This window comes from Camellia sinensis, chromosome 10, assembly GCF_055761805.1.
Source record: "Camellia sinensis isolate YWXY chromosome 10, ASM5576180v1, whole genome shotgun sequence".
Taxonomy (NCBI): Eukaryota; Viridiplantae; Streptophyta; class Magnoliopsida; order Ericales; family Theaceae; genus Camellia; species Camellia sinensis.
In genome coordinates, this window is record NC_138970.1 from 155,082,005 (window position 1) to 155,103,843 (window position 21,839).

The window sequence follows — 21,839 nt, forward strand, 5'->3', positions numbered from 1 at the left end:
ACTTTTAACATAATATAAAACAAAATATTTAACAATTATCTCATGATAAGAGTTGTAAATACCTGTCCATCAACAAAAATCATTCTGAATGTCATATTTCCCCCAGGACGATTAGTCACAGATAACAACCTGACTAACTTTGCTTTAACGCTCCAATTACTTGCATATGGATGTAAATCAGCAAAATAGGGATATCTGATAATTTTATCACCTATTGACAATGTAGATGCATATGAGCAATATATGAATTTATAATTTTTATACAATGTATCTATAGATCTTAAGAAATTTGAAAATGAAAATATTAAGAATTTTTAATAAAAAAAATAAAAATTGTTAACTTTACATTATGATAAAATAGAAAAAATAAGTAATGAATTATTGTACAAAAAATATTATACAAACATATTTTGTAAGGGCAAGTTTTTAAATTATTTTTATTAAATGAAAAAGAAAAAAAAAGGATTAGATCATCCAATTTTTTGTGTATTAAATGTAATATTTTGGATAAGATTTAGAATTTAGAGTAGTAAGTATTGTATAATTAAAGAATAAAAAAAAATATAGTCATTCAAATTTTGAAAAGACATTTTATTTCAATCTTCAAATGCTATCAAGAACATCACGATATACAACATTTTTTGTATAATTTGACGGTTGGTCAACCTTATTAACAATCAATATCTTCAAGCCTGATGGTGTGGTAACACGCGATAAGGCAACATATAACTGACCATGGGAGAATACTGGATTAGGAAGGTATACACCAACTTTTTTTAAAGTCTGACCTTGACTTTTGTTTATGGTCATTGCAAATGCTAATTTTATGGGAAATTGTCTTATTTTAATCGGAACAGGTGAATGTGTGGTAGATGGTGATAAAATGATACGTGGAATGAAGACTCCTTCCCCAATATTCGAACCCGTAATCACTCATGCCTCAATCACTTTATCTCCCATTTTCTCAACAATAAGACGGGTGCCATTACATAGACCTTGAGATTGATTGAGATTTCTCAGTAGCACTATAGGTGCTCCCTTTTTGAGTTCAAGGCAATGACTTGGAATTCCTGGAAAATTTAATGAGTGCAATAACTCTGGTGGATGCATGCCTTCGTCAATGTTCTCATCCTCAGCTGGACATATCGTATCTGCACTTAGGTATTTTCGAGATTCTCCAGGCAACATTGATAGCATTATGACATTTAATTCAAAAACATCAGCATAAGATGCCACGTTCTTTCCAGTAAGAACTGTCACTGTATCTAGTACTTAATTATGGATAGATTACATGGATCAAATCCTGTAGAGCATGTGATCCATTTCTAATCAAGAACTGTTCTGGAATTTCAATCCAATTAGTCTCCCCGCCTTCAGTGAAAGAAATTCCAGGTATTTTTCCATCACCAATCATCAATATCCAGTTAGCAAAATCCCTGAGTTGTTGACGCATTTGAATAGAAGTATCATGGGCCATAATACACATATTGGTCCTCAAATGCAACACACGACAATGATTCCAAATAGTCGATTCCTTCAACGATGCTGCAATTATGGCTTCCCGCCTACCTTTTGGTACTACAGGTAAAATTTGTCTGAAGTCACCACCAAGTATGAATAGTTTTCCACCAAATACACAATCAGTTAAACAAAATTCTGTACCCTTTAGTATATCTCTGAAAGTACGATCAACTGCCTCAAATCCATAACGATGGTGCATTGGAGCTTCATCCCATATGATCAATGATGCCTCTTGAATTAATTTTGCCAGTTCAGTCTGTTGATTAATACTACAACTTGAGAATTCATCCAAATTAATTGGAATTTTAAAGCGTGAATGTGCAGTTCTACCTCCTGGTAACAGTAAAGCCGCAATTGCAGATGATGCAACTGAAAGGACAATTTTTTTTCTGACCTAAACTTTGCTATCAATGTTTTCCACAGATATGTTTTTCCTGTTCCCCCACTTCCATAAAGGAAAAACAAACCCCCTTTTTTACAATTGTATGCATTCATTATGGTGTCATAAACTTCCAATTGCTCACTATTTAAACCAGAATGTAATTCATTGAACAATTGTTTTTCCGAAACACTATCGTACTCCATCTCTTCTCTGATGAGCCTATTTGTCACAAATTGAGCACCTTGCAAAGATGGCAATGGCATGGGAGGGAAATCTTTGAGAGATCTTCCATTTCTATTTAATATATGCTCAATTTCGAGAAGTCCTAAATTTTTTAAGTCTTCATCGTCAAGATATAGATCACTATCTCTCATATCTCTTCTGATTCTATATTGTATATCATCGGTGAAACTTTTCCAATGACGTTCCCATAATTCGACTGGATTGGTTATATCAGAAAACATGAGCATTGTGCAATACATATGTCGAAGTTTTGTTGCTGATGCCCAATTTGATGCTTCTGCCAATGCCTCGTGCCATTCATTATCCTCATCGAGTAGACCAAGGGCAATATATGCAGATTTAAATGTTGTATGAATGACCCCATTTACAGTTCTGATATGCTCAAAACTTTCTGCACCACGAACCTTATTCAATAACATTCTCAAATAATATCTCCCACCCGATGTTGGATGTGCATATGGCAATCTACCAATACATTTATGTGATTTTCGGACATCCCATTCTTTTTTATCTCTTTTCCATACCCATTTTGTCGGAAATTCAACATAAGTCAACTCCTTTGCAGATTGGTGGGTTCTATTTGCTTCAAACCATTTGGTCAACATTGTGTCATGAACACATTGTTGGTCAATAACTTCGTGTAGATGATCATTGTCATTAAATATAACAAATTGTTGACCTGGAAGATGATATTGTAAGCGCTCAACAGAAGGAGTTTGTTTATGAATTTCAAACTCAAATATCCTCCAACACGCTTCAATCACAGACACGTATCGAGCATCCAAATACTGTTTGATCTCATCAACTTGTTTGTAATGTTGTTGCCCATTATTGTTTGGATGAATAACATTATCCTCAATCACAGTTGTCGCACGATCAGGCCCTTTATTGACATATTTGTACAAATATTTCATCAACTTCGGGTGCGCACATCGTTCAATATTAATGTGGCAATCATATCGCACCAAAAGATCACGATTATATGGAGTGACCCATCTGTTATCAACTATAAATCCATTTATGTTTATTGTGTTGCCCTCATTACATCTGCGTCTGTATGATACAAATCCATTATCATTAATTGTTGTTTCATTACAAAATTTCTTCGGATAATGTTTTGTACACTTTCCATCTACCATGCATGGAGCATTGGGATTAGCAGCACCACAAGGTCCATGTATCATGCATCTGACGACAGTCTCATATGCCAATGGGTCTGTATTTTTGTCAAGCAATTCAGCACATATAAACTCATCAATTTGTTCAGGTGTGATTGGCTTATTCTCCGATGCCAGTGTGATTGTAATGTGAGAATGTGGCAATCCCCGTTTTTGAAACTCAATGACGTAAATAACTGTTCATAAAAATAATTATTGATACATTAGACATTTAAGAGTATTTGTTATATCATAAATGCACAGGTGTTAGAATAATAATACCTGAAAGTACTTCTCCAAATATTTTATTTTCCTTCAAGTCGGTTAGTAATTGTTTAAACTTAATCCGAAAAACTCTAGCAATGATATCAGGTCTATCTTCTGCACGTTGATTCGGTAGTCTTGGAAGATCAACTTTTATTTCTAGCCATATAGGATTGCATGTGAATGTGATAAACAAATCAGGAGCTCCAATAGTTCTGCAAATTGCCATAGCATCTTGATAACGTTGGATCATACTACGTGGCCCCCCAGAGAATGACGAAGGTAACACAAATCTTCTCCCTACTGCTGACGCATCTACATCTCCAGCAACTACAGCGTCTTCTATTCCTTGATATAGGTCTGCGCGTAACTCAGCTTGATGGGTCTTGATGTAATTCAATCTAGTTTGCTCAATAGCAGCATAACAGTCAACGATAAATTGTTGAAACAAACGCCCTCCTCTTAAAAGTGTTTTACCTTCAAATTCTCTACGTTGGAGTCTAAATGCATAAAATTCTCTAATTGACACATTGTTTCGAGATCTGCTTGAGAATGTATTAGAAAAGATGCCACACCTCCATCCATCTATATCATATGGAAACAGTAATGGGTACTGTAATGGTACATATGATGGATGTATTTCACTGATTCTTTTTAATATACCATCATTTTTCTGAACAATGACATCACGATGTGTTTCAGTTCCAGCATCATCACCAATGATTATAGCCGCAACTTCATTTGCAGTTGGCCTGATATATTGTCGTTCACCTCTGGAGTTTAAAATACGCACATGTAGATTCAATACATTACGATCCCGCAACAAATCTCCAGTACTTCGAAATATTTACACATAAGGATTAACTGCATTTAACATTTCTTGTAAACCTTCCAATATTGACAAATTAATGCCCAAAATATTTGTACTGGTTTGGCCTATCACATTAAGACGATTTTGCGATTCATGCTCTGTATCATATATATACAGTTGGGCAAACTTAGGTTTCTGACCAGGAGTTGGTAGCAGTGACCCTATTCTATGATAATTTTCCCCGCTAATCCGAAATGCATATGGACCTCTTCCATCTGAAACTGAATGATCTACTTTTCCATCTGAGAGGGTGATTTATGATCCGGTGTTGGGCCGGGGTATCGACCGGGCAAGCTGAGGGCCCAGCAATGCATTGGGCCGAGATGATCAACTGTTCACCCGGAGATGGGCTACCAGAACTTGGGCCGGGCAAGGTTCGGACTGTGTGCCGCCCCGGACCGTGCAGAAGTTGCTCGGTCGGGAAGTGACCGGTCAGACCAGGATGCTTGGTCCGAGGATGGTCGAAACCAGACAGACCGAGAGACCGGCGCTCGGAAAGGCGCGGTCAGCCGAGGTAGTTGATTGACCGGCGAGAAGGCCGATCAAAGTAAGCATCCGGGCTAGGCTCGGCCGGGATGCCGCTTAGCCCGGTCCACCGTTTGTTTATCCGGTTAGGCGCTTAAGGTATGAAGCATGGTACGACCGGGGTAGGGCAGCTCGGCTGCCGAGCACCAGCTGTGTTGGCAGGCAGTTGAGAGCAGGTGATGAATGGCATGGTTTATGCTGACAGATGGGATAGCAGAGCCACATGTCAGGAGATGACAGGGAGTGGATATGGGGCTCAGAAGGTATATAAGCATGTCTGCGCCCCCCATACGCAACACACGAACACTCTGTAAGAAAATCCTTACACTCAAACACTCTCTCCCTTCTCTCTATTCCCTCTAAGGTGTGTGCTAACTTGACCGTCGGAGGGTTTTTCCGGCCACACACCGCCGGGTAGCTCACCGTTATTTGCTCGCAGGTGATCGGATATCGACGGAGCACGGAAGAAAGGAATATGGGCACGCCGGAATATTTGCTCCCCGTACAATTGGCGCCGTCTGTGGGAATCTTGACAGACAAAACCTTGTCTTCCAGGTTCATCTGATCGCCATCCATGGCGAACAACGACGAGTTCCCGTTGTCCGCCATCGATGGAGCCACCCCGGAGTATACCCGAAGGAGAGAGGGACCACCTGCCGTCCATCCAATGGCTGACTTGGGGACGCCCACTGGAGGACAGTCAGGTGACGAGCGGGATAAGCGCGGAAGGAGTCATGGGCATTCACGGAGTCCAGACGGTCACCGGCGGAGAGACTCACACTCCAGGCGATTGGAAAGCAAGTTAAGGGACCAAGACGCTGTCATCAGGCGGATGGCGGCGGAGATGGAGGATCTAAAGCGGCATGTCAAAGGGAAAGGTGTAGCTGGAGTGGGAGACCACAGTGAGCGCACCCCATCCCGCCGGTCAGGCGATCAGAGTCAGCGACGTACTCAGTCAATTTCCATCACCAGGAGTTACCAGGTTGGTGATTCCGACATGCGTGCAGAAAAGTCTAGCGCGCAAGACAGCACTTACAAACCCTCACGTCCGGCGACGACGTCGAGGTACTCTTATTCTGCTCAGTCAGAGGATCTACGGGCAGTGTTAAGGGAGCGGGCTCGCCGGCGCGAAGCTCAGAGAATACCTGCTTTCCAGCGGCTCTCCTACGGGGTTCACGGCAGCGAGGAGGTCGGAATGCCTCCACCCCGCCCAGCAATGCCAATATTCGAAGATACAGACTTGGCAAGGCTGAGTGCCACTCCCTTTTCCCTGGAAATAGAAACAACGCCGCTTCCGGCAGGCTTCCACCAGCCTAAGTTCACACTTTACGACGGAAAAACCGATCCGTACATGCATGTGAGCCACTTCCGACAGGTTATGGCCGGACATCGGCGCAATGACGGACTTATGTGCCTAATCTTCCCGTCAAGTTTAGGCGAGCTGGGCCTAAAGTGGTTCGAGAGGTTGCCGGAAGGGAGCATACAAAGGTGGCATCAGTTGGCCGAGGCGTTTGTTACGCGCTTCAAAACCAACACAAAAACACCAAAGGAAGTCGATCACTTGCTAAGTGTCAAGATGGAACCGTGCGACACACTGAAGGCGTACAATTCAAGGTATTGGGAAACCTTCAACGAGATCTTAGACTGCCCGGTCAACCTTGCTCTCACGCAATATAAGCGCGGTCTCCCGGTCGGACATAGACTGCGGGACTCGCTTACCATGCACCAACCGACCTCCATGGGCCAGCTCATGCAGCGCATCAATGAGCACATCCGAGTAGAGGATGATGCGTCGGCTTCCACCGTGAAGGCCACTCCGGTCGGAACAGACAAGAAGACAGCAGGCAAGGTGCACGCAGTTGGGCAAGAGTCCAACCGCTCAAATGACCGAGCAGAGGAATCAGACCGAGGTTCAAATCGAAAAAACCGGGGTAGAGGACGTCGGAATGACCGGGATGATTATCCCCGAGATGACGTTGAGGACGCAAACAGAAGAATGAAGGCAAGGACTGGCATAACCACGGTCTTCAAGATTCCAATCTATCGCATACTTAGTGAAATCCGAGACGAGGAGTATGTCCGGTTTCCTGCTAAATTGGGCGATGGACAAAAGGGCTACAATCCGCGGTATCGTTGTACGTTTCACCGGGAGAGGGGCCACCGGACTGAGGATTGTTTGCCTCTGCGACAACACTTGGAAGAACTGGTTGCGGCCGGGCATCTGGACCTTTACATTGATGGCGGAGTGAAACCGAATCAGGCTCCGGTCGATCCCAGGGGACAGGACGACCGAGATGCACCACCACAGGGAGTTATTAATGTCATCCACGAAATCGTGGAACCGGAGCGTGTCTGCGAACTCCGGGGCATGATCAAGAAGGCCGAGCATATGAGGGAAGTGTTGTCAGTGCAACCTGCCATCAAGAGGGGGAAGACAGAAGAGAAAGACGTGATAAGTTTCACCTCAAGAGATTTAGAGCGTATCCAGACGCCGCACAACGATGCTCTTGTAGTAACACTACGCGTCAAAGAATTTGATGTTAGACGGATCTTGATCGATCAGGGAAGCTCGGTCGAGATCATGTATTATGATGCGTTCAAACAGCTCAAACTCCGTGAGACAGACTTGGCTCCGGCCACTTCGCCACTGGTTGGATTTAACTCGCAGCCGGAGTGGCCATTGGGAAAGATTATCCTGCCGGTCAAAGCGGGATCCGTGGTCAAGCAAGTGGAGTTTTGGGTGCTACAAGTCCCTTCAACGTACAACCTTATCCTTGGAAGAGGATGGCTTCACGCCATGCAAGCCGTAGCATCGACCTACCACCAGGTGATGAGATTCCCCTCGACTATGGGGGCAATCGAGGAGATTTGGGGTGATCAGGTCATGTCCAAGCAATGCTTCGTGGCGGTCAACGGGAGCCGGGCTGCCAAAGGATTCGTTCAAATGATCGAGGGACCGGAGGACCAGAGTGTCCTGGATGATGTTGGCACCAAAGCCGAGGACAAGGCTGTTGAAGAATTGGTTGAGGTGCGGATTGATTGCGAGCAGCCGGACAGATTCTTCTTGCTCGGTTCAAGTCTCTCGGCCATGGAGAGAACCGAGATGATTGAGTTTTTGATGGCAAATATCGAAGTCTTTGCATGGTCGCCCTACGACATGCCCGGCCTTGACCCAAGTTTTATCTGCCATCACCTCAATGTCTTCCCTGGCGCAAAGCCAGTCATCCAGCGAGCAAGGAGGTCGGCGCTGCATCACGCCGAGGTAGTAGCAGAGGAGGTAAAAAACTTGCTTGAAGCACGAGCAATACAGGAAGTGCACTACCCTCGGTGGATTTCCAACACGGTAGTGGTACCTAAGAAGAATGGAAAGTGGCGAGTTTGTGTTGACTACAAGACAGTCAACCGAGCTTGTCCAAAAGACAGCTTCCCTTTGCCGTGCATTGACCAGCTAGTGGATTTGACGGCTGAACACAATCGGCTCAGTTTTTTGGATGCGTACCGCGGCTATCACCAGATTGCCATGCATGGGCCTGACCAAGAGATCACCTCTTTCACGACTCCAAGGGGACTCTTCTGCTATCGAGTTATGCCCTTTGGTTTGAAAAACGCCGGGGCAACCTTTCAGAGGATGGTGACCAAAATGTTTGCTCCTTTGCTCGGCCGGACGATGGAGGCTTACATCGATGATATGGTGGTAAAGAGCCGACATGAGGCAAACCATTTGACCGACCTAACCGAGATGTTCGCCATTCTAAAGAAGCACAAGCTGCGCTTGAACGCCTCGAAGTGTGCCTTTGGCGTGGGGTCCGGGAAATTTTTGGGATTCTTAGTCACGAACCGAGGCATCGAAGCAGACCCTACTCAGATCAGAGCCGTGCAAGAATTGAAGCAGCCTAGCTCGGCTAAGGACGTGCAGCATCTGGCCGGGATGGCCGCCGCGCTTAATCGATTTATAAGCCGGTCATCAGATCCCTGCCGCCCTTTCTTTCAAGCCTTGAAGTCAAAGTTCTCATGGGATGACGAGTGTGACCAAGCTTTGGCCGAGCTCAAGAATTACTTGTCTTCTCCGCCGCTGTTGGTTACACCAGAGCCCGGTGAGGAACTCTACCTTTACCTCGCCGTCTCCCAGCATGCAGTAAGTGCGGTGTTAGTCCGGGCTGAAGGAATCAAGCACCTCCCAATTTTTTACGTAAGTAAGACCTTGCTGCCGGCTGAGACGAGGTACTTGCCGCTAGAAAGGCTTGCGTTGGCACTAATGATGGCTTCGAGGAAATTGGCACATTATTTTCACGCCCATCCCATCGTCGTACTGACCGAGTTTCCCCTCAAGGCCTTGTTTGAGCGCGCAGACTTTTCAGGCCGAATTTTAAAGTGGGCGGTCGAGTTGGGACAGTTCGAAGTGAAGTTCCAGCCGCGCACCGCAATCAAAGCGCAAACCTTGGCCGATTTTGTTGCCGAGTTCTCACCTGGCACTCATCCGGTATGCCCGGTTGACATTGCCGAGGCAGATGATGAGACGCACCCAATGCCAACCGAGGAACAACCAGCTGAAGAAGGTCGCGCCGCGGAGTTAGCGCGCACCATCGAAGTTCCCTCACTTTGCACGGTAATACCACCCGGCGATGCGATGACGGAGTTGTCTATCACCAACCCATCCACTCTGTCCGGTACGGCATCACCAAGGGGGGAAGGCATGGTTCCGCACAGCTCAGAACTTGATGATTCGCCTACGGACTTGGGGCATTCTGAACCAACTTGCTGAGTCCGGTGCCGAATCCTCAAGGGGAGGAGTAATGGTTCCAGGCAGCTCAGACCTTGCGGCCGACTTCACACCGCAACCTGGTGATTCGCCTACGGACTTGGGCATTACGGACCAACTTGCTGAGTCCGGTGTCGAATCACCAAGGGGCACTGAATTTGAACCGGTCAACACCAAACTTGACATCGCACAGCCGAGCAGTTGTGATCCCATCGCCCTTCGCAACTCTCAGGACCCATCTGACTGCTGGAAGCTTTTTGTGGGGGACATGTGGAAGCTTTTTGTTGATGGAGCGTCCAACCGTCATGGCGCCGGCCTAGGTATCGTTCTTATATCCCCGGACGGCCTAACCATTGAGCATTCTATCACACTCGGCTTCCCGGCGTCTAACAACGAGGCTGAGTACGAGGCGCTTCTTGCTGGGCTCAAGAGCGCAATTCAAATGAAGGTTGCCGAGCTTCTGGTATATAGTGATTCCCAGCTTGTGGTTAATCAAGTTTCAGGGATTTATGAAGCGAAGGACGACAGGATGGCGAAGTACCAAGCTCTGGTCAGAGACCATATCAAGCAGTTTGAGGCAATCAGAGTCCAACGGATTGGCCGAGAAGAAAACAGCCGGGCTGATGAACTCGCCGGCCTCGCCTCCATGGTCGATAGCACGTCTCCAAACCCATTGTTGATTGACTTTCTTCCGCGGCCGAGCATTGAAAACGCCGGGCAGACGGATGTACTCTGCGCCGAGCTAGGCCCTTCCTGGATGGACCCCTTGATCTTGTTCCTCCGAGACCGGACTCTTCCAACAGACAAGAAAGAAGCGCACAAAATCCGGGTGAAGTTAGAGCGGTTTTGGCTCTCTCCATCTGGCGCGTTGTATAAGAAGTCCTACACCGGTCCTTATCTCAAATGCGTGCACCCGAATAGTGTGGAGGCCTTCTTGTTTGAAATTCATGAAGGCATTTATGGTAGCCACATCGGGGGCAGATCCTTGGCCTACCGAGCTATTTCGCAGGGATACTGGTGGCCGTGCATGCAGGCCGACGCGCAAAAATATGTCCGCAAGTGCGAAAAATGCCAGAAATTCGCCCATCTGATCCACCAGCCCGCCAGGGAACTTCTTCCCCTCACCAGTCCTTGGCCTTTCGCCATGTGGGGACTAGATATAGTGGGACCACTGCCAACAGCACTGGGCAACCGGAAATTCTTCATCGCGGCCACTGATTACTTCACAAAGTGGATTGAAGCTGAGCCCTTGGCAACCATCAAAGAGAAAGACGTGAAGCGATTTGTCTGGCAGAACGTGGTCACGCGGTTTGGCGTCCCCAAGATTTTGATCTCCGACAATGGCACCCAGTTTGACGGTCGCCTATTTAGGGGATTTTGTGAAGATATGAAGATAGAATTCTACAACTCCACCCCGGCCTACCCGCAGTCCAATGGTCAAGCCAAAGCATCAAACAAGACTATACTGGATGGGTTGAAGAAACGGTTGGAAAAGGCTAAGGGCAAGTGGGCTGAAGAATTACCGAGTGTCCTTTGGGCATACCGAACAACCCCGCGACGTTCGACCGGGGAAACCCCATTTGCTTTGGCTTATGGCATGGAGGCGGTCATACCCTTGGAAGTTGAAATGCCCACCCTCAGAACTGAGAGTTTTGAGCCCGAGCTAAATGCCGAGGCTATTGCCTTGGAGTTGGACCTAGCGGAAGAGCGCCGGGAGAAAGCCCTCATCCATGTTGCCGCTTACCAACAAGAGCTCTCCAAGAAGTATAACAAGACAGTGCACCCCAGACCGTTCAAAGTTGGGGATTGGGTTTTGAGGAAGATTATGGGCAACACCCTGGTGCCAGGAGAAGGCAAACTAGGGGCAAATTGGGAAGGACCCTACAAGATCACTGGTCTGGCTGGCAAGGGGGCTTACCACTTGGAGGATCTAGAGGGAAGAGCCATACCCCGGCCATGGAATGCGGCCAACTTGAAATTGTATTATTTTTAAGCTTTTTACTTTCCTCTTTTTAAAGCAATTTTCTGGCTTGCAAAGCAGAATGTAATTCTTTTTGTCAAATTATAGAAGTCATTTTGCATTAGCACTTGGATTGTTCTTTTAATGTTTAAAACCGAGATGGTGTACTCCGGTTGGAAGAGTTGGTGTCTTGTCCAACTTCGGATCCCCAACCGAGATGATGTACTCCAGTTGGAAGAGTTGGTGTTCTGTCCAGCTTAGGATTCCCAACCGAGATGGTGAACTCCGGTTGGAAGAGTTGGTGTCTTGTCCAACTTCGGATCCCCAACCGAGATGATGTACTCCGGTTGGAAGAGTTGGTGTTCTGTCCAGCTTAGGATTCCCAACCGAGATGGTGAACTCCGGTTGGAAGAGTTGGTGTCTTGTCCAACTTAGGATTCCCAACCGAGATGGTGTACTCCGGTTGGAAGAGTTGGTGTCTTGTCCAACTTAGGATTTCCAACCGAGATGGTGTACTCCGGTTGGAAGAGTTGGTGCCTTGTCCAACTTAGGCTTCCCAACCGAGATGGTGTACTCCGGTTGGAAGAGTTGGTGTCTTGTCCAACTTTGGATTCCCAACCGAGATGATGTACTCCGGTTGGAAGTGTTGGTTTGTTCAACTTAGTTACAGCCGAAGTGGTTATTCGGTTCATGAATTTGTCTCGTTCTGCTAAAGTACTTAGACCGTGTTATGTATTCCGGTTCGATGGGTTATACCGAGATGTTTTGCTGAAGACAGAATTGATTACAATCGTGCGTACACTTGCAAAAATTCAAAATCTTTCATTGATAAAGAAATTCATTACAAAAGATGGGGACAGAGCCCGGTTACATCAAAAGTATTGAAAGCAAAAATACAAAGAAAAGAAAACTAAACCAAGGGGGATAGATTGGTGAATTCATCCTCGGCAGCCTCAAGGTTGACGGTTGGGCTCGCTTCTTGGGCACCGGGCTCAACTTGACCGGGCTGCACTTCCACTTCGGCGTCCTCAGCCTCCGAATCTGTCTCATCACTTCCTTCTTCAAGCCCCTCCTCGGCCTCCGCTTGAAGCGCACTGAATACATCATTTGCGTAAGGCACGAGGTAGACCGGTAGCTTGGCGGGAGGAGGATTAGTAAATACATCGGTGTCGGAGCCCTGGCCGAGGTGCTCGCAGGCGGACTTCCAGCCAGCCTTGAAAAAGATGTCTTGTGTTGCAAAGACTTGCTTCTTGTAGTTCTTCTCGGCTTCGTTAAACCCGGCATTGTTGGCAGCCCGGCAAGCTCTCCTCTTCATCTTCTTAAAAGCGTCCACCTCAATCTGGAGCTCACTTTGTTTTTTCTCGGCCGCCTCCAGCTGACCGAGCAGTCTGTTGTTGTCAGCATTGGCTATCTGGAGGGAAGCCTTAGCCCGGCCCAGCTCGGCTTGAAGGCTCTCAACCTGGCTGGCTGTGTCGTTTGCCTTTTGCCTAAGCCGGTGGATGCGCTCCAAAACCAGATGCTGTTTTTGAATGGCCTGCAAAAAACAAAGTTTATGAGAAACGGAACCGGGCAAACACTTAGGAAAATTTTCAGAGCTGCATTGGCTTACCCTGGCCATGGACTTTACTGATGACTTGACTAACCGAGTGTCAGGGACGTGGTCGCTGCCAACCACGTCGCTCGGTAGAAGGAATGCTTTGGACAGATCAAAGGCGAGCAGATGCTCTTTGTCAGCCTTGATCGAAGCCGTCGCCGGGATGTCCTGACCCCGGTGCTTCAGATGTGGGCGCCAGGCTGGCACTGGGGCGGGGGCGTCCGTGGGGTGCTCGGTGGCGAGCTCGGTGACTAGCTCGGCGGACGGATCTGCCCGAGCTCTTTTCCCGGCCCGCCGCGCAGAAGGTTCTCGGCTGGATTGCCCGGCGGATGGAGTGGCTAGGGCGACCACGGCGCCACTGGATTGACCGGCGGTTGGCGACCGGGTTACCACGCTTGGCACCTCGGCAGATGTGGCGGTGAGCAGGTTCTTGATTCGACTTCTCTTGGCCATTTCTTGCTCGTCTGTTAACCGGATTAATGGGACGTCGGGAAGGGTTGGATCTGGCGGTGGCGAAGGAGCTCTGAGGAAGTCGGTTACTTTACTCCGGCGGGGAGCGGAATATCTATATGTAGGACTGTAGCCGAGTAGTTGGTTACAGTCACGATCCCGGTAGCGAAGCGCGGTCCTGATCGCCTCTACGTTGGGGAAGTTGTAGTTGGCTTGCAAGGCTTGGATGGCTGCAAAAGAAACAAGAGAATGATTAAACTGCGAAAAACATAAGTATGTAAACCGAGATTATTTGCGCAGCTTACATGTGCTCCCAAAACTTTTGCTAATCATCCAGCCCGGTGTCTCGGCTGTTTCATAGTTACCAGACACCCAGAAGAAATCATCGTCATGAAGATCCTTGTCTGGTGTGCCGGTTACGATTTTTTCTCGGCCCGGTCGAATCTTCAAGTAATAGGCGAGACCGTCGCCGGTGTGGCCAAGTGTGTATTGGCGTAAGATCTCGGCTAAACCTAGGCTTATGCCTAACCGGTTATTTAACTCATGCACGCCATTTATTATCCTGTATGTGTTGGTGGACACTTGGGTTGGCGCTAGCCCGGTTCGGCGTAAGAACTCGGTAATCAGCGGGTTAAGAGGGAAACGAAGGCCCCCTTCGACAATGGACAGCACGGTGAAGGGGCATTCCTCTCTACCCCAAGGCGTGGTTTTTTCTTCGGCCAGCTCGAGATGGACGTCGGCCGGGACGCCGTAATCCTCTCTGAAAGCGGCTAGCGCGGCCGGAGTGTCCACTAGGAAGCGGAATTTCCCCATTCGTGGCCGACTTACTATAGCCCGGTTGATGGGTTGGGCACGGTGGTAATTGGCTGCAGCTCGGTCCTGAGAGGTTCAGGAATGACAGTGGTCCCCTTGGACTCTGCAGGAAAAGGATGGCAAGTGTAAGTGAACGCGGTTTCGCATTAGGAGCTAGACTTCAGCTCGGTCGGTAAGGGTGCCAAACCACCTCGGTTGACTAATTAAGGAGCTCGGTCGCCCAAGCAGACCTAATTTTAGCTCGGTTAAGCGATCGAGTAATTGGGTTATCTCGGTTTGTGCCGTGGTTATTACAAACATGTTGTTTGCCCGGTTTGGTTGGTTTTTTTGGATCAAAAGAAGGCCCAGAGCCCGGTTCACCCCAGTTCTTCAGCGTTCTTCAGGAAGACGAAGAACGCCAAGAACAGTGGGAGGTTTGTGACGTTTTCAATGGTCAATGCCCTAAAAGCTACGTTTTTGTGCCCTAATGTGTGTAAAATAAAAGAAAATAGCAACATAAAAGGGATTGAGTATCTTACCTGTGAAGGGCTGAGGGTGTTCTTCCTAAACACGAAGAATGGCAGAATGGCAGTCGAGCTTGAGCTTCAGAACCGTCAGAGATGGAGACAGCAGTAGGAAAAAATGGAACGATGGGGGGGGAGTTTGTATAGGCGAAAGAGACCGCCCAAATTCAAAATCAGACAAGAACGGTGGGTTGGCTTCTCGATGACCAATGGGAGCTCGCCACGTGTCCCCATTTATGGCTACGTCAGGATTGAAGCGACGGGATGAAGAGACGAAGAGCCAGCCGAGTTACTTTCGACGAAAAGGCCGTAAGCGGAGGAACATGACCGGGTAAGGATAGCAGATTAGCTCGGCAAAGGCTTGGCGTCTTGACGACCGGAGAAATGTTATCTCGGTCGAAGTCAGTAATCCCAGTCACGCTTTCGCGGACGGGATTAAAGGGCAATTGAGAGGGTGATTTATGATCCGGTGTTGGGCCGGGGTATCGACCGGGCAAGCTGAGGGCCCAGCAATGCATTGGGCCGAGATGATCAACTGTTCACCCGGAGATGGGCTACCAGAACTTGGGCCGGGCAAGGTTCGGACTGTGTGCCGCCCCGGACCGTGCAGAAGTTGCTCGGTCGGGAAGTGACCGGTCAGACCAGGATGCTTGGTCCGAGGATGGTCGAAACCAGACAGACCGAGAGACCGGCGCTCGGAAAGGCGCGGTCAGCCGAGGTAGTTGATTGACCGGCGAGAAGGCCGATCAAAGTAAGCATCCGGGCTAGGCTCGGCTGGGATGCCGCTTAGCCCGGTCCACCGTTTGTTTATCCGGTTAGGCGCTTAAGGTATGAAGCATGGTACGACCGGGGTAGGGCAGCTCGGCTGCCGAGCACCAGCTGTGTTGGCAGGCAGTTGAGAGCAGGTGATGAATGACATGGTTTATGCTGACAGATGGGATAGCAGAGCCACATGTCAGGAGATGACAGGGAGTGGATATGGGGCTCAGAAGGTATATAAGCATGTCTGCGCCCCCCATACGCAACACACGAACACTCTGTAAGAAAATCCTTACACTCAAACACTCTCTCCCTTCTCTCTATTCCCTCTAAGGTGTGTGCTAACTTGACCGTCGGAGGGTTTTTCCGGCCACACACCGCCGGGTAGCTCACCATTATTTGCTCGCAGGTGATCGGATATCGACGGAGCACGGAAGAAAGGAATACGGGCACGCCGGAATATTTGCTCCCCGTACACCATCCATTGATGTGAAAGACAACATTGAATTATACATTCTAATTTTTTCCATAAAACTTGCATTCCTCAATTGTGCATCTAAGAAGTCAGGAGCGTGTTGCAATAAAGGTAAAAGGACCTCCCCAGCTTGACAACATAATCTGAATTTGGGATTGGTTTTAGAACTATCCTTTGTTCTCTCATCTAAACACATGATGGCGTCACATCGCGAACATGTGAATGTTCTGTCACTAAATTTCCATCTTCTCAGTACGCGTCGTTTTCTGTGACGTGCAACGATTGCAACATCTGTATGATGCACATCGCAAATAATTAGTATTATATGTAGGAAAAATTTACAATGTGCATCCTTTTAAATGATGCACATTGTAGAAAAGTAATGATTTTTTACTAATGAATGTTATGATTGTTTGTAATATGTGTTATGACATTTTGTAATGAAGTTATAAATAGCGAGTTTATGATGTGCACCCTAAAATTAGGAATAATATGACATTTTGTGATTTTTGTTATGACACTTCGAGATTTTGTTATGACATTTTTTAGTGCAATAAAGTTATGATTTTTGTAGTGAAAAAGTTATGACATTTTGGGTTTAAGTCATGAAAGGCATACCTAACATAAATATATATACATACTTTTGAGACAATGTATATTTAAATTGTAGGAGTTGTCATTAATTTTTTAAACAAAATTATTACAAAATAATTCTTACCTTGTCGTGGAACAATGTTATTATTTGTATGCAATTTAATGCTCTCGGTTATGGGATTTATGACTTTTCATTGTAAAAAATAATTGAAAAATAATTAAATATCCCAAAATAAACTTATGTGAAATAATACAATGAGAATAGTAATGAGATAAGTATAAATTATGAGTCATGAATAACATAATAGTTTATTCTTACCTTATTGTGGAAGAATATTAACATTTGTTGTCAAAGTGACTTCTGAGACATCTCCATGCAACTGAATGTCCTCAGCTATGAGGGGCATGACTATTTTATCATCTAAAATTTAATTGAGAAATGATTGACTTAAGAATTAATGTTTAATTTAAAGGTTCGTGAATATCAATTATTGGCAATTATAATTTTAAAAATTATAATTAAAAATATTAATATCTATAAACATATATATATATATATATATATATATTAGGGTTTACCTTCTGGTAGAACAATATTATTATTCACCACCCTTGTAACTTCCGAAACATCTTCATGTATGCGAACTTCCTCAGATATCGGGAACACAACAATTCCTTTATTTGAATTTGCATGAATAAAATATTTAGTGTCAAATCTTTTATTATTTGAAGTTATGATAATATTGTCAAATAAATCATAATTATAAAATTAATACAAATAATAATTATTACCTTATTCTTCTGTGACAATATTGTTGTTCGCTATTATAGTTTCCTGTAATAAATCTCTATGCAACTGAATGCCCTCTAAATTTTGAGACATGACTATCCCGTCATCTAATTGGATGAAAAAATAAACAATATAAGTATCATGAATTATAATTTTAAAAATAGTAATTACAAAATCTATATATATGTTAGTGTTTACCTTGTTGTAGGACAATATTATTATTCAGCACCCTTGTGACTTCTGAAACATCCTCATGCATCTGAACACCCTCAGATATTGGGAACATAACAATTCCTTTATTTGGATTTACATGAATAAAACAATTAGTATAAAATCATTACTTTTTTGAAGTTATAAGAATATTGTAAAATAAATCATAATTGTAAAATTAATATAAATAATATTTCATACCTTCATCCTCAGATATGGGAGGCATGACTATTGCATCATATAATTTTCATGAAAAATATAAACAATATAACTATTAGCATTCATTATGAAAATAGCAAATATTAGTATTTGCAAGTTATAATATAAACGAATCATAATTAGAAAATATTATTACTCGAGGTTCTTACCATTTAGAACATTAGTATTGTTTGTCAATGTGGTGACTCTTGAAACATTTTGGTGGAAGTGAACACCCTCTGATGTGGAAGGCATAAGAACTCCTGTATTTTAAATTGCAGCAAAATATATATATATATATATATATATGTTGAGTATAAAAACTAATGTTTCAATTAATATATATGAAAATGATAATACTTTAGAGCTTACTTGTGGCATTTCGAACATTCGTTCTATAATGCAATTGTTTGTCACGTAGAACACATACTCTTAATCGACGTGCTTCTTTTTGAAGTTGTTTCAATTTATCATTGAATATGGGATCATCATGATCAGTTTGGCGTGAAATGAGTAATTTTCTTTTTCGACATAGTCGATTGATTTTAGCAGTAACTGAATTACGTTCCATCCTGTAAAAACACAGAGATTGTCACAACGCAAACAAATTTCTTTCCTCATCATGTGATCGAAATATAGTGTAAAAAAACACAATTAGTTAAAATAAATTCACCGTGTGATCAAAACGGATTGTAAAAAGTACAATCACATCACATTTTTCTCATAATAAAAAAATAAATGAAAAAAAAAAGAACCATTAAACTAACTACAATACAATCACATTAAAAAAAGAACCATTGAATCACAATCAAATTAAAAAATTAAATTATCTAACCATTGAACCAAAGAACCATTATCTAACTTCAATCATATTAAAAAATCAAATTATAAACAAAAGGAGATAACTTCAATCATACAAATCACAATTTTTTTAATGCTATTAAACTAACTACAATCACAATAAAAAAAAACCATTGAACTAATTTTTGATTAACTACAATATTAAAATAATAAACAAAAGAAAAAGTTAAGAATGAGAAATTATAATCACATTTTTCTTTTTGTGAGGGTTTATATTTATCTAACTTTAATCATATTAAAAAATTAAAAATAAAATTAAAATAGTAAATAAAAAGATTAAATAACATTAAAAATTAGTTCATCACATTTTTTTTTACTATTAAACTAACCACAATCACATTAAAAAAAAGAATCATTCAACTAATTATAATCACATTTTCCTTTTTGTGAGTGTTTATATTTATCTAACTTTAATCATATTAAAAAATTAAAAATAAAATTAAGATAGTAAATAAAAAGATTAAATAACATTAAAAATTAGTTAATCACATTTTTTAAACTATTAAACTAACTACAATCACATTAAAAAAAAGAATCATTCAACTAATTATAATCACATTTTTTCTTTTTGTGAGAGTTTATATTTATCTAACTTTAATCATATTAAAAAATCAAAAATAAATTAAAATAGTAAATAAAAAGATTTTACATTAAAAAAAGACCATTGAACTAATTTTTGATTAACTACAATATTAAAACAATAAACAAAAGAAAAAGTTAAGAAGGAGAAATTATAATCACATTTTTTTTATCTAACTTTAATCATATTAAAAAATTAAAAATAAAATTAAAATAGTAAATAAAAAGATTAAATAACATTAAAAATTAGTTAATCACATTTTTTTAACTATTAAACTAACTACAATCACATTAAAAAAAAAGAATCATTCAACTAATTATAATCACATTTTTTTTTCTGAGGGTTTATATTTATCTAACTTTAATCATATTAAAAAATCAAAAATAAAATTAAAATAGTAAATAAAAAGATTTTACATTAAAAAAAGACCATTGAACTAATTTTTGATTAACTACAATATTAAAACAGTAAACAAAAGAAAAAGTTAAGAACGAGAAATTATAATCACATTTTTCTTTTTGTGATGGTTTATATTTATCTAACTTTAATCATATTAAAAAATTAAAATACTAAATAAAAAGATTAAATAACATTAGAAATTAGTTAATCACATTTTTTAACTATTAAACTAACTACAATCACATTAAAAAAAAGAATCATTCAACTAATTATAATCACATTTTTCTTTTTATGAGAGTTTATATTTATCTAACTTTAATCAAATTAAAAAATTGAAAATAAAATTAAAATAGTAAATAAAAAGTTTAAATAACATTAAAAATTAGTTAATCATATTTTTTTAACTATTAAACTAACTACAATCACATTAAAAAAAAAGAATCATTCAACAAATTATAATCACATTTTTTCTTTTTGTGAGGGCTTATATTTATCTAACTTTAATCATATTAAAAAATCAAAAATAAAATTAAAATAGTAAATAGAAAGATTTTACATTAAAAAAAAATCGTTGAACTAATTTTTGATTAATTACAATATTAAAACAGTAAACAAAAGAAAAAGTTAAGAAGGAGAAATTATAATCACATTTTTCTTTTTGTGAGGGTTTATATTTATCTAACTTTAATCATATTAAAAAATTCAAAATAAAACTAAAATAGTAAACAAAAAGATTAAATAACATTAAAAATTAGTTAATCACATTTTTTTAACTATTAAACTAACTACAATCACATTAAAAAAAGAATCATTCAACTAATTACAATCACATTTTTCTTTTTGTGAGAGTTTATATTTATCTAACTTTAATCATATTAAAAAATTAAAAATAAAATTAAAATAGTAAATAAAAATATTAAATAACATTAAAAATTAGTTAATTACATTTTTTTTAACTATTAAACTAACTACAATCACATTAAAAAAAGAATCATTCAACTAATTACAATCACATTTTTCTTTTTGTGAGAGTTTATATTTATCTAACTTTAATCATATTAAAAAATTAAAAATAAAATTAAAATAGTAAACAAAAAGATTAAATAACATTAAAAATTAGTTAATCACATTTTTTTAACTATTAAACTAACTACAATCACATTAAAAAAAGAATCATTCAACTAATTACAATCACATTTTTATTTTTGTAAGAGTTTATATTTATCTAACTTTAATCATATTAAAAAATTAAAAAATTAAAAATAAAATTAAAATAGTAAATAAAAAGATTAAATAACATTAAAAATTAGTTAATCACATTTTTTTAACTATTAAACTAACTACAATCACATTAAAAAAAGAATCATTCAACTAATTACAATCACATTTTTATTTTTGTGAGAGTTTATATTTATCTAACTCTAATAATATTAAAAAATTAAAAATAAAATTAAAATAGTAAATAAAAAGATTAAATAACATTAAAAATTAGTTAATCACATTTTTTTAACTGTTAAACTAACTACAATCACATTAAAAAAAAAGAATCATTCAACTAATTATAATCACATTTTTCTTTTTGTGAGGGTTTATATTTATCCAACTTTAATTACATTAAAAAATAAAAAATAAAATTAAAATAGTAAATAAAAAGGTTAAATAACCTTAAAAATTAGTTAATCACATTTTTTTAACTATTAAACTAAGTACAATCACATTAAAAAAAAAGAATCATTCAACCAACTTTAATCATATTAAAAAATTAAAAATAAAATTAAAATAGTAAATAAAAAGATTAAATAACATTAAAAATTAGTTAATCACATTTTTTTAACTATTAAACTAACTACAATCACATTAAAAAAAAGAATCATTCAATTAATTATAATCACATGTTTTCTTTTTCTGAGGGTTTATATTAAAAAAATCAA

The 21,839-nt window shown here is 41.0% G+C and overlaps 1 protein-coding gene across 1 annotated transcript; it reads right to left on the minus strand.

Annotated features, from left to right (window-relative positions):
* Window positions 1-933: 933 nt before the first annotated feature.
* Window positions 934-18,096, minus strand: LOC114267518 (uncharacterized). Its single transcript, XM_082890515.1, has 8 exons — window positions 18,072-18,096; window positions 17,859-17,954; window positions 17,450-17,545; window positions 13,876-13,956; window positions 3,586-4,338; window positions 2,001-3,500; window positions 1,292-1,890; window positions 934-1,239 (listed from the first exon to the last, which is right to left on the minus strand). Exons 1-8 carry the CDS (start codon window positions 18,094-18,096, stop codon window positions 934-936), a joined length of 3,456 nt encoding a protein of 1,151 aa, XP_082746641.1.
* Window positions 18,097-21,839: the final 3,743 nt, after the last annotated feature.